General features: G+C 43.3%; 1 protein-coding gene across 2 annotated transcripts in view; it reads left to right on the forward strand.

Annotated features, from left to right (window-relative positions):
* The first annotated feature begins 1565 nt into the window (after nucleotides 1-1565).
* The window catches only part of LOC106581951 (mediator of RNA polymerase II transcription subunit 14), a 43094-nt gene continuing 31568 nt past the window's right edge, over nucleotides 1566-13091 (forward strand). For both annotated transcript variants that reach the window (XM_014164519.2, XM_014164521.2), the window contains exons 1-14: nucleotides 1566-1991; nucleotides 2117-2143; nucleotides 2260-2365; nucleotides 2629-2802; nucleotides 3203-3332; nucleotides 3463-3591; nucleotides 6714-6821; nucleotides 7406-7538; nucleotides 7707-7857; nucleotides 7955-8066; nucleotides 8205-8330; nucleotides 8448-8526; nucleotides 9795-9954; nucleotides 10128-10322. In XM_014164519.2, coding sequence (XP_014019994.1) covers nucleotides 1819-1991; nucleotides 2117-2143; nucleotides 2260-2365; nucleotides 2629-2802; nucleotides 3203-3332; nucleotides 3463-3591; nucleotides 6714-6821; nucleotides 7406-7538; nucleotides 7707-7857; nucleotides 7955-8066; nucleotides 8205-8330; nucleotides 8448-8526; nucleotides 9795-9954; nucleotides 10128-10322 — 1803 coding nt within the window. In that variant the 5' untranslated portion in view covers nucleotides 1566-1818. The remainder of the gene's footprint in view (nucleotides 1992-2116; nucleotides 2144-2259; nucleotides 2366-2628; nucleotides 2803-3202; nucleotides 3333-3462; nucleotides 3592-6713; nucleotides 6822-7405; nucleotides 7539-7706; nucleotides 7858-7954; nucleotides 8067-8204; nucleotides 8331-8447; nucleotides 8527-9794; nucleotides 9955-10127; nucleotides 10323-13091) is intronic.

Genomic DNA, 13091 nt, shown 5'->3' on the forward strand with positions numbered 1-13091 from the left:
ACCCCAAGCATACTTCCAATGTTGTTGCAAAATGGCTTAAGGACAACAAAGTCAAGGTATTGGAGTGGCCATCACAAAGCCTTGACCTCAATCGTATAGAAGATTTGTGGGAAGAACTGAAAAAGAGTGTGTTCTGAGCAAGGAGGCCTACAAACCTGACTCAGTTACACCAGCTCTGTCAGGAGGAATGGGCCAACATTCACCCAACTTATTGTGGGGAACTTGTGGAAGGCTACCTGAAATGTTTGACCCAAGTTAAACAATTTAAAGGCAATGCTACCAAATACTAATTGAGTGTATGTCAACTTCTGACCCACTGAGAATGTGATGAAAAAAATACAATCTGAAATAAATCATTCTCTCTACTATTATTCTAACATTTCACATTCTTAAAATAAAGTGGTGATCCTAACTGACCTAAGACAGGGAATTTTGACTAGGATTAAATGTCAGGAATTGTGAAAAACGGAGTTTAAATGTATTTGGCTAAGGTGTATGTTAACTTCTGACTTCAACTGTAAATATCTTCAAATTAAACCTGAAATTCTGCAGTTTCAGCTCATATTCATTATTTAATTTCAACTCCAATATGCTGTGGTAGACAGCTAAAATGATAATAACTTGGTCAATGTCCAAATATTTATGGACCTGACTAAAATCAATTAATAAAGAGTCTGAGAACAATAATATATTACACACACATGAAGGTACCCATAATAAATAATTTCTGATGACAAAAAACACAGAAAGTAAAAAGAATTGTGGATTGTGCGTTTTGGAAATGAACACAGTGTTTTTATGATTATCTTGTTTGGTTCACAGTTAGATTATGTGTTAATGTTTTGATTGCCATGTTATTTTGCTGCCATGTCATATTGACATAAAGCTATGTATCATCCTGTGAAAATGAAATGGAAGGGAATGGAAAAGTAATTCCTATTTCCTGCCTCTGGGAATTGATGATTCAGCAGTTATTCAAATCAGAATTCCATCATGGATTATGTTGGCAGTGGCAGCGTCAGTGGGAAAGGTATTAACATTTCCACCCTGCCACTGCCAACATAATCCATGTCTTGTCATGCTTTTCTTTATCACCAGCCAGTTTCAGGTCCATGAGGAATTGAAATGAATTGAATCACATAACTTTAATTTATTTTTCATTTATCCATTTTTTTATAGGCACAATACACATCCATCTTCAAATATATAACATTTTATACCTGTGTGTCTATTTGTTCTGTCCTGTATTTTGTTTTGTCTGTGTGTTCTCCTCAGGGACAAATAAGGTGCATCTGTTATATGATCTATCTTACTAAAATGTCATGCACACTATCCCATACGAAATGACAGGGCATATTATAGAAGTCGTTTAAACAGTTAAAATACCTTAATTATCGCTCACAAAACCACTGGCGCTGATCAGGAGCCAGTTTGATTGTTTATGGTCTGAACTAATTGACAAATAATCTAGTGAATGAATACTGATCTTGGAACAGCAGAGTAAATTCTCACGAGGGACTCCTTCCATTGTTTCTCTAAAATCCGTATCCGGGTCTTCCTTTCCACCAAACCGTGATCACTTCCCGTCAGACTGCAAACATGGCGGTTGAACAGCATTGAATCTTTAATGTAATAAGCAATTAAAACGCGGGTATTTGCGACTTTTTTATGGGGCGAAGTCGCCAAGCCCCTACTAAATAACTATTTTGCGCGAAATGGTGTAGAATACGTGTAAGATTTGTACCAGTTCAAAGTAATTGCGAGTCGATAGTTAAAACATTTTTCGGTGTCCATCCGTAGAGCTTGCGTTATTTTAAAATGGCTCCGGTGCAGATTGGATCAGATGGGCAACTGGTCCCTATCGGGGGTCCCACCTCGGCCACCCAGCCGCCACCTACCGGACCCCCGGCCACCGAAGGGGTCCGGCTGAGCCTGTTGATTGAGTTTCTCCTGCAGAGGACCTACCATGAAATCACCCTGTTGGGTGAACTGTAAGTCATGACGAGACCCCGTTCAATGCAGTTGAGATTCCTTCATTTTCATAGTGATTTCATAAATCGTGGTAAAATTACTTAATACCTGAAAGTTACCAATACTGTTTCTGTCTTTCTTGCAGTCTTCCCAGAAAAACAGACATGGAAAGGTATGTGTGTTTCTTGTTTCACTGGGTGTACTCACTGATGAAATTGACTTGTCAAATTGGGAGTGTTGTTGTATGTGACATCTTCTTTTGCCTGTATTTTCTACTGTTTCTTACAGAAAAATCGAGATTGTCCAGTTTTCCAGTCGGACCAGGCAGCTGTTTGTGCGTCTCCTTGCCCTAGTGAAATGGGCCAGCAACGCCGGGAAGGTGGAGAAGTGTGCGGTATGTATGCTAAGCTGTTCGTACTCTACACCAAACACTCTCAAAGTGGGCATAGACGACCAGATACTATCTTGAGTTATGCACATAACTCTCACCTTTTCACATAAAACTTTTCATAATTTTCCCCACTGACATCAATGCAGTGTTTTATGTTTAACTTTGATTTAGGCCTACTTGCACATAATTCAAAATAATAGTAAGTACAATCATAAGCTAAGCTAGCCTGACCTTTAACCCCTAACCTCCTGTTTTCATGGTAACAGATGATCTCCAGCTTTCTGGACCAGCAGGCCTTCCTATTTGTGGACACGGCTGATAGGCTGGCATCGCTGGCAAGGGACGCCCTGGTGCACGCCCGCCTGCCCAGCTTTGCCATCCCATTCGCAATCGACGTGCTCACCACCGGGTCATACCCTCGCCTGCCCACCTGCATACGGGTAAGACACTCCTAACTGGTCTGTGTACACTAATGTGTTCAGTTTCATTTTTTTCTTGTAGTCTATTGTTTTCACCTCTTGACCTGGCCTCTCTTATTTTAATTGTAAGCTGGTTCTCAGTTGACTTGCCTGGTTAAATAATGGTCAAATAGAAAGACACCTGATACCTCTGTGTTCGTAACCCACTATGGTTGAAGTAGCCTCGGTGCCTGTCTAGTTTGGCCAAAAATGCTGTTGTTCATGTATGTACTCTTGTCAGTTGTGTGCGACGTGCACATAATGTACAAACACAGAAAGCTTTAGTAGTGCGTTACCGCCACCAACTGGACTGGAGTGTAGAATAGGGATGGAGAAATCTGAAGCCCTGTTTGGCCCAGTGCATTGACAGCTGTGTGTGTAGGACAAGATCATTCCTCCAGACCCCATCACCAAGGTGGAGAAGCAGACAACCCTGAACCAGCTCAATCAAATCCTTAGACATCGTCTTGTCACGACAGACCTACCACCTCAGCTAGCCAACCTCACCGTGGGTAAGGATGACACACACACACACACACACACACACACACACACACACACACACATATATATATATATATATATATATATATATATATATATATATATAAGCTGGCCAACCTCACTGTGTGTGTCTCGTAGCTAATGGGCGTGTGAAGTTCCGTGTGGAGGGGGAGTTTGAGGCCACACTGACGGTGATGGGTGATGACCCAGATATTCCCTGGAGACTGTTGAAGCTGGAGATACTGGTGGAGGACAAGGAGACTGGAGGTAAGATAAACAACACCTGCTTGACCAAGCACCAAACACACAGAACCCACTACTAATGCACCCAATTAAAAAACATAATTGGGAGCACTGATACTACTAACTTAAAAAGTTACAAGCACCACATAACATTTAGCAGCACCAGAAAAATATATATATTTTGAATTGATTGAGATACATATATGCCCAATGTAGGCTATCTTACTTATTTTGAAGCACATCACCTGAAGAATATATCCTTTTTCGTTTCTTTGCCACCAAATGTTTGCATAATGGTAAAGTTACCAGGTTGTTAGGGTGATATGGGCAAAACATCTAATTGGGATTTTTCAACCAAATATTGTGATTTAACTTTGATTGTAGATCAAAACACTTGGGTCAACTGTTGGAATCATAGAAATAGAATGATTATTCTAATTCTATGATTGGTGGTGTTTGACATGACGACAAATGATAAGCCATGTAAGAGTTATGACACGGTAGGAACCAAAGTGCTGGTAAGTGTTTCCGAGGGGACCGTAATAGCATTTGAATAGATGCATAGATGTTACATTTAGACAAATATTTTAGAGTATGCTATCTGATTCAGAACATGCCCATTGCATAAACAACATGCCAGTGTTTCTGCTGCGGTCATTTAAATGCGGCGCTGCGCCACGGCAACATTATAGCCGCCATGGCAAAAAAATATTTAACATGAAGAAGAAAATTATGCTGAGGCTCACTTTGAAGATGAAGTCCACGTTTACTTTTCCTCTACAAACCAAACGAGTAATGAATAGAAAAATCTGACTACCCCATAGTAGAATAGTTGATCTATTTACTTAGTCAGCTTGTTGTGTGTACTATGCGAGATAAATATTCCTCTCGAGGTGCATTCAAGTTACGAGTGCCATAGCGAGGGGAAACATGCATTCTGACAAGCAGTCAATGCACAACAAGTCTTGCAATAGTGGGGAAAACAGTTTTGATCCCAGCTTTTGATTCCTACTTTATTTAATTATGTGTTAACTGCATCTTTTTAAACCTGTGGTTTTTAGAAGTGTTACCGCTCTGCAATTTGCTGTGAGTGGAGGTAACTGTAACATGGGTCGGTTGTAGGGTAACTTGGGGTAAAACGCTATCATACCTCAATCTGTTTTTTTGGAGTGACTTACATTTTTTTGATGAGACGGATACAAATTTTAGTTGAGCAAGAGTAGTGCTAACCAGAGAACATGTTGGGGGGGGGGGGGGGGGATTATGGCATGAAGTGGTTTCTGTGAGAAGTACAGGCAGTGTTATCCCGGGTGGCGGTTTACCCCAAGTTACCCTAACAGGTAGACCTACATTATTTTCACTGTGTTTATGCAAGTTTTTTTTTTAGACATAAAATTCATTAATAGGATGCTAACTAGTTAAAAGATCACATTTGGGATCTAGCTTATAATTAGCCCAAAAGGTTAAATGCAGATAGGCAACCCCATGCTTCAACCTATTTATTTATAGCCACTGTGCTGCATCAGTTTGGCTACAAGTAATAATGCTTATATTGTCCTTTTTAAAAAGCCACCACAGCTGAGAGTCTCAGTCCTTCTATGTACAACATCCCCCCCTCCCCCCACTGCTTCAAATTCTTCCAGAGGAAACACTGGAACATACTGATGTACACCACCACTAGAAGCAACCTGTATTAGAGAACATTTGCTTTGCCCGAGCTAGTGCATTTAGCTAAAGGGCATTTAGTTAGCGATTAACTTTAGGCCAGGTTCCAAAGACTAACGAACTCGCGTTTTGCAAAGAGCAAGCTACACAAACTCATTGTAATACAGAAAACAAGTGGATTTATATTTAGAAGCAACGTGGAAAGCAGCATCGATGTTGTTTTGTAAGAATCTGTTGAATGCATGCTGAGAGAAACAGGCACAATGTGGAGGAACTGTCTGTGTGCTGACTTCCTGTTAAATGACAGCGGGCGGGGCTTCAGCCCATCTTGTTTGAGCAGTGTAGAGAAGAACAAATATTGTTAAGCATTACATTTTTTTATAGGATATTTATTTTTTGCGCAGTGCTCCCAAAATAAAACTCCAAGTCGCACAGCAAAATATTTGGTTGCGTTGCGCTTTAGAACCCTGAAACCACCGAACACACAGATCCCACTGCTAACGCGACACGAATACACAGATCCCACTGCTAACGCAACACGAACACACAGATCCCACTGCTAACGCAACACGAACACACAGATCCCACTGCTAACGCGACGCGAACACACAGATCCCACTGCTAACGCGACGCGAACACACAGATCCCACTGCTAACGCGACGCGAACACACAGATCCCACTGCTAACGCGACGCGAACACACAGATCCCACTGCTAACGCGACGCGAACACACAGATCCCACTGCTAACGCGACGCGAACACACAGATCCCACTGCTAACGCGACGCGAACACACAGATCCCACTGCTAACGCGACGCGAACACACAGATCCCACTGCTAACGCGACGCGAACACACAGATCCCACTGCTAACGCGACGCCGAACACACAGATCCCACTGCTAACGCGACGCCGAACACACAGATCCCACTGCTAACGCGACGCGAACACACAGATCCCACTGCTAACGCGACGCGAACACACAGATCCCACTGCTAACGCGACGCGAACACACAGATCCCACTGCTAACGCCGACGCGAACACACAGATCCCACTGCTAACGCGACGCGAACACACAGATCCCACTGCTAACGCGACGCGAACACACAGATCCCACTGCTAACGCGACGCGAACACACAGATCCCACTGCTAACGCGACGCGAACACACAGATGCCACTGCTAACGCGACGCGAACACACAGATCCCACTGCTAACGCGACGCGAACACACAGATCCCACTGCTAACTGGTGAGAATTTTGAAGGTTGAAAATGAAAAGTCCAGAGTGTTCAATTCTTACAATATGTACAGCAAATTATAATTATTCTTGTCCTGATGCTCAAGAGTAATCCAACTTGAATGAAAACATCAAGCACTCACAAAAAAACTACATTTTAAGATTGCATAATTTTTTTGTTTGTTGCTAACTCCTTTTTCAATATTTTCCCCTCCGTCTTCCCCCCCGCCCCCTCCTTCCAGATGGCAGAGCTCTGGTCCACAGTATGCAAGTGAACTTCATCCATGAGCTGGTGCAATCACGCCTGTTTGCAGATGAGAAACCACTGCAGGATATGTACAGCTGCCTGCGTATCCTTTCACTGTGTGTGTGTGTGTGTGTGTGTGTGTGTGTGTGTGTGTGTTACTGTTTCTGTGCAGACAGTGAGCTCAGGGCCATGTCTGGCTTGAGCTGCTGCAGTGAATGTAATTGTGTGTGCGCACATACAATATTGACCAACAGTGACCATGCGTACAGCAGGCCAAGGGACCAACAGCATTTCAATGCGTGCCAAAGCCAACAGTCACACTGTCTTTCACTTCATCAGTTTGTTTCCATGAACCAAGCAGAAATGTTTACAACATTTCAAATACTATTTATTGGGAAATGAGTAATGCTACATGTATTTATAATACTGTTATGCTCAATAGAACGCCAATAATTAGATATGACCAAGGATTTGTTTCTCAGTCATTTTTTGTATGAACCTCATCGTGACTTCATAGCAAGTATAACTGCCAGGCGCAGTCTGGTTTCATGGCTGATCTCTGTCACTGCACACACACAGCATGGGTGTGTATGTATCACGTGTGCCTGCATTTCTTTTATCTATGTGTATTGTAAGTGTGTATGCCGTCTTCCTGGATCAGCCCTTCCTTAACCCCGTCCTGTCTAGACTCATTCTGCCTGTCTCTTCAGCTGGAGGTGCTCCACTCCCAGACCCTCATGCTGGTCCGAGAGCGCTGGGGAGACCTGGTGCAAGTGGAGCGCTACATGCCTGCCAAGTGCCTCACACTGGCCGTCTGGAAGTAAGAAACACACACAACTACTCACTAAGAAGTTACACATTTACAGGCCTGATTGATTGGTTTGTTGAATGCATATACTTTTGTCATTCATCACAGGGAAATTGGTCCATCATTTGACCTCTTTCTTTGTCTCTCTCCCACTCTCTCCCTCTCTCTCCCCCTCTCCAGCCAACAGGTCCTGGGAAGGAAGACAGGCACTGCGTCGGTCCACAAAGTCACCATCAAGATTGACGAATCAGACTGCTCCAAGCCTCTGCAGATCTCCCATGATCCTCCGCTCCCTGCCTGCGACTCTAGACTGATGGAGAGAGCCATGAAGGTGAGCTAACGCCAAGTTCCTCACAGATATGGTGCTGTACAATTTTTGTTTTTGTGAGGACCTAATTTCCTGTCTTTATTCCCGCCCCCTCCTGTAGATTGACCACTTGTCAGTGGAGAAGCTTTTGATTGACAGCGTGCACGCCCGCTCCCATCAGAAGCTGCAGGAGCTGAAAGCCATCTTGAAGAGCAGCAACCCCAGCGACAGCTGTGAGTCTGTCGTCTCTGACTTAGCTAGACGCTGACTAATCCAACCACACTGACCCAGAATGAAATGAACAACGTTGCGGAGAGAAACAGCCATGTTGTCAGTGTGTGATGATGTTATTGTCCCTGCCTGTGTTTCAGCGTTCATAGAGACAGCTCTGCCCACCCTGGTCATTCCAATCCTGGAGCCCTGTGGACGCTCCGAGTGCCTGCACATCTTTGTAGACCTGCACTCAGGGATGTTCCAGCCCATGCTGTATGGAATTGGTAAGCAGGGAGATGCACATACACACGTGCACACACTCATGCATACACACATACACCACATCAGTAAGCTGGGACACACACATACAATGTACTCACTTCCACTGTGTCTGTCTCCAGATCAGTCCATATTGGACGACATCGAGAAGACCATCAACGACGACATGAAGCGCATCATATCCTGGCTGCAGCAGCTCAAGTAAATCCACTTCCTGTCTCTCTGTGACAACTGCCTGTCATGTGTCACATCACTACTCCTCAGAAGGCCTTCATACCTCCATATCCACACTAGCACACTTTAGTATGCAAAGTGCTTCACCCTAGTACCTTAGTAGTGTATACTTTGTATACTGAACAAAAATATAAACACATGTCAAGTGTTTGTCCCACGTTTCATGAGCTTAAGTAAAAGATCCCAGAATGTTCCATACACACAAAAAGCGTCTTTCTCTACAATGTTGTGCAAAAATTTGATTACATCCCTGTTAGCGAGCATTTCTCCTTTACCAAGATAATCCATCAACCTGACCGGTGTGGCATATCGTGAAGCTGATTAAACGGCATGATCATTACACAGGTGCACCTTGTGCTGGGGACAATAAAAGGTCACTCTAAAATGTGCAGTTTTGTCCCACAACACAATGCCACAGATGTCTCAAGTTGAGGGAGTGTGTATTTGGCATGCTGATTGCAGGAATGTCCACCAGAGCTGTTGCCAGAGAATTTAATGTTAATTTCCCTACCATAAGCTGCCCCCAATGTTGTTTTAGAGTATTTGGCAGTACGTCCAACTGGCCTCACAACTAAAGACCACGTGTAACCTCGCCAGCCCATGACAACGAACACAATTACTTTTTATCAATGGCAATTTCAATGCGAAGAGATACTGTGACGAGATCCTGAGGCCCATTGTGGCGCCATTCATCTGCCGCCATCACCTCATTTTTCAGCATGATAATGCACAGCCGTATGCCGCAAGATGCATACCTGTATTCCCAGTCATGTAAATTAGTTAAAATCTATGAAATTGTTGCGTTTATATTTATGCCCATACGGATATGAGAACAGATCTTGTGCCCTTCCATGGAAATGTGCTTCTATGCAGGTGAATAATTTCTCAAATGACTTAGGGTGTCTGTATAAATTCCGTAGACCAGCATTCTACTGTGTGAGGTTGAGTCTGTCATTGTGTGATATGCATAGAAATGTAATTACTGGAACAGGGATTGAAGTCAAATGTTCTGTGATGTTATTTCTATGATGTGATCTGGCCAGGAAATGACTTGTTTGTCAGTCAGGGAAAGAGTGTTAGTAGAGTGATAATGATGTCTCACTGATGTGTGAATGTAGGACTGTGAAATAGCTGCTCATTGGCAGTCTGGTCAATTTGGAGAATGTCGAATTTCACTTATGTTTTTCTCTCTCTCTCACCCCTCTCCGTCTCTTTCCTCACCACTCTTCTTCCAGGTTTTGGTTAGGGGAGCAGAGGTGTAGACAGTCGGTGAAACACCTCCCCACTGTCTGCACAGACATACTACACCTCTCCAACTCCATCTCCCACCCTGCCGGCAGCCTATCAAAACACAGGCTCTTCATCCGGCTAACCCGCCTACCACAGTATTACATTGTAAGTGCCTCCCTCCCACCTTATCCCAATTATTTGTCCCCAAAAAACTGTTTGCAATAAACAAACACAAGAAAAGGAACAATATACAGTACATTAACCATGCACAACTTTCCCACTCTTCCTCATTACTGTTTTCTCCCATCCCTCTCTCTCTCCCTTCCCTGTCTCTCTAGGTGGTGGAGATGCTTGACGTGCCTGGCTGTCCCACGGAGCTCCAGTACAAGTACTCATTCCTTTCTGTGTCTCAGTTGGAGGGTGAGGAGGGACCTCCATGCGCCCAGCTCCTTCAGCACTTCAAGCCCAACCTGGAGCAGCTCGTCCTGGACAATTGCGCCAGCCGTGGGGCCCGCCATGGTGCTAAGAGAAAAGTAGGAATGGATTGCAGAACTGCTTGTACGGGTTACAATCAGGGCTGTTGCGTGACCGTATTATCGCCACACCGGCGGTCACGAGTCATGAAGTCAGTCAAATTCCACGTGACCGTTTAGTCACGGTAATTAGGCTTCTCCAAGCTCTGATGCTGCTGATGGTCATTAGTAGCCTACCAAACTTGCTGACTGCCTGGTACTCAGCACTCTATTGTCCCTCTAATCACTGACATCAATTAAATAAAATAATCGAATCAAACATGTTGGGCAACATTTCAATAGGCTATGGCAATGGTTCCCAAACTTTTTATAGTCCCGTACCTCTTCAAACATTCAACCTCCAGCTGTGTACCCCCTCTAGCACCAGGGTCAGCGCACTCTCAAATGTTGGTTTTTGCCATCATTGTAAGCTGCCACACTCACACTATACAATACATTTATTAAACATAAGAATGAGTGAGTTTTTGTCACAACCCGGCTCGTGGGAAGTGACAAAGAGCTCTTATAGGACCAGCCTGACCAGGGCACAAATAAAAATAGAATAATCAATAATTTTGCTCTTTATTTAACCATCTTACATATAAAACCTTATTTGTTCATCGAAAATGGTGAATAACTCACCACAGGTTAATGAGAAGGGTGTGCTTGAAAGGATGCACATAACTGCAGTGTTCGGTTGTATTGGAGAGTCTCAGTCTTAAATCATTTTCCACACACAGACTGTGCCTGTATTTAGTTTTCATGCTAGTGAGGGCCGAGAATCCACTCTCTCATAGGTACGTGGTTGCAAAGGGCATCAGTGTCTTAACAGCGCGATTTGCCAAGGCAGGATACTCTGAGCGCAGTCCAATCCAGATATCTGGCAGTGGCTTCTGATTTTAAATTCAATTTTTTACAGAACCGCTTTTTGCATTTTCGTTGTGGCTCTCTTGTTCAGATATCGGTAAGTGGACTGGAGGCAAGGCATGAAAGGGATAATGAATCCAGTTGTTTGGAAAGTACCTGCGTAATTGCGCACCCAACTCACTCAGGTGCTTCGCTATATCACATTTGACATTGTCTGTAAGCTTGAGTTGGTTTGCACACAAAAAATCATGCAATGATTGAAAGACCTGTGTGTTTTCCTTGTTAATGCAGACAGAGAAGAGCTCCAACTTCTTAATCATAGCCTCAATTTTATCCCGCACATTGAGTATAGTTGCAGAGTGTCCCTGTAATTCTAGATTCAGATCATTCAGGCGAGAAAAAACATCACCCAGATAGGCCAGTCGTGTGAGAAACGAATCATCATGCAAACGGTCAGACAAGTGAAAATTATGGTCAGTAAAGAACTTTAAGCTCGTCTCTCAATTCAAAAAAAAGTGTCAATACTTTGCCCCTTGATAACCAGCGCACCTCTGTATGCTGTAAAAGCGTTACATGGTCGCTGCCCATATCATTGCATAGTGCAGAAAATACACGAGAGTTCAGGGGCCTTGCTTTAACAAAGTTAACCATTTTCACTGTAATGTCCAAAACGTCTTTCAAGCTGTCAGGCATTCCCTTGGCAGCAAGAGCCTCTTGATGGATGCTGCGGTGTACCCAAGTGGCGTCGGGTGCAACTGCATGCATGCACATTACCACTCCACTATGTCTCCCTGTCATGGCTTTTGCACCATCAGTACAAATACCAACATGAGCAGCAGCTACATTTGGCTACATACGGACCGTTAGTGGAATTCCCGTGAGAGAGTAATGGTTAATGTGATTGAATGTTAATTATTTGACTAGGCTACTTGTATTTGACATTGTGTTGTTATTTTGCTGAACAGTAGATGGTTTCATTTTATTTTTGGCAGTGAAACGAGGCTACTCATCAGAGGGGGGAAAAAATCACAAATGTATAGGCCAGTTGGAAAATATATAAATTGACTGTTGGGAGATTTTTTTTTTACCCCCGACGGCAGGGGTACGCGCACCCCAGTTTGGTAATACCTGGGCTATGCAATTGTGTGAGAGAACAGAGTGATTGCCTCTACTGAAAAGAGGATCAGCTTTCTATAGGCTAGGCCTACTAGATTTATTTTTCAACTTTCCTAATATTAAGCACGTTGCTTATATTTACAACAGGAGTATAGCTTACCTGTCTGACATGAAAATAAACCATGGGGGAAAGTGTCCTCCATTCGCTAATTAAGTGCATAGATAACATTTATTTTTTCCCGCTGACCCTTTTTCGATACAGGTGCATGGTAATGGTCCATTCTAAATCAAAACATATTTCACACATATAATTTAGTACATGTAAAGACAAGATTAAATCAAGAATAGTCTGATGGGTGACAGTATTAACCTATCACTTCAAATCAAATTTTATTAGTCACATGCGCCGAATACAACAGGTGTAGTAGACCTTACAGTGAAATTCTTACTTTTGAGCCCTAACCAACAATGCAGTTTGAATAAAATATGGATAAGAAATAAAAGTAACAAGTAATTAAATAGCAGCAGTAAAATAATAGCGAGACTATATATATACAGGTGGGTACCGGTACAGAGTCAATGTGCGGGGGCACCGGTTAGTTGAGGTAATATGTACATCTAGGTAGCGTTATTAAAGTGACTATGCATAGATGATAACAGAGTTGCAACGGTGTAAAAGGGGGGCAATGCAAATAGTCTGGGTAGCCATTTGATTAGGTGTTCAGGAGTCTTATGGCTTGGGGGTGTAGAAGCTGTTTAGAAGCCTCTTGGACCTAGACTTGGCGCTCTGGTACCGCTTGCTGTGCG

This window comes from Salmo salar, chromosome ssa21, assembly GCF_905237065.1.
Source record: "Salmo salar chromosome ssa21, Ssal_v3.1, whole genome shotgun sequence".
NCBI classification, from domain to species: Eukaryota; Metazoa; Chordata; class Actinopteri; order Salmoniformes; family Salmonidae; genus Salmo; species Salmo salar.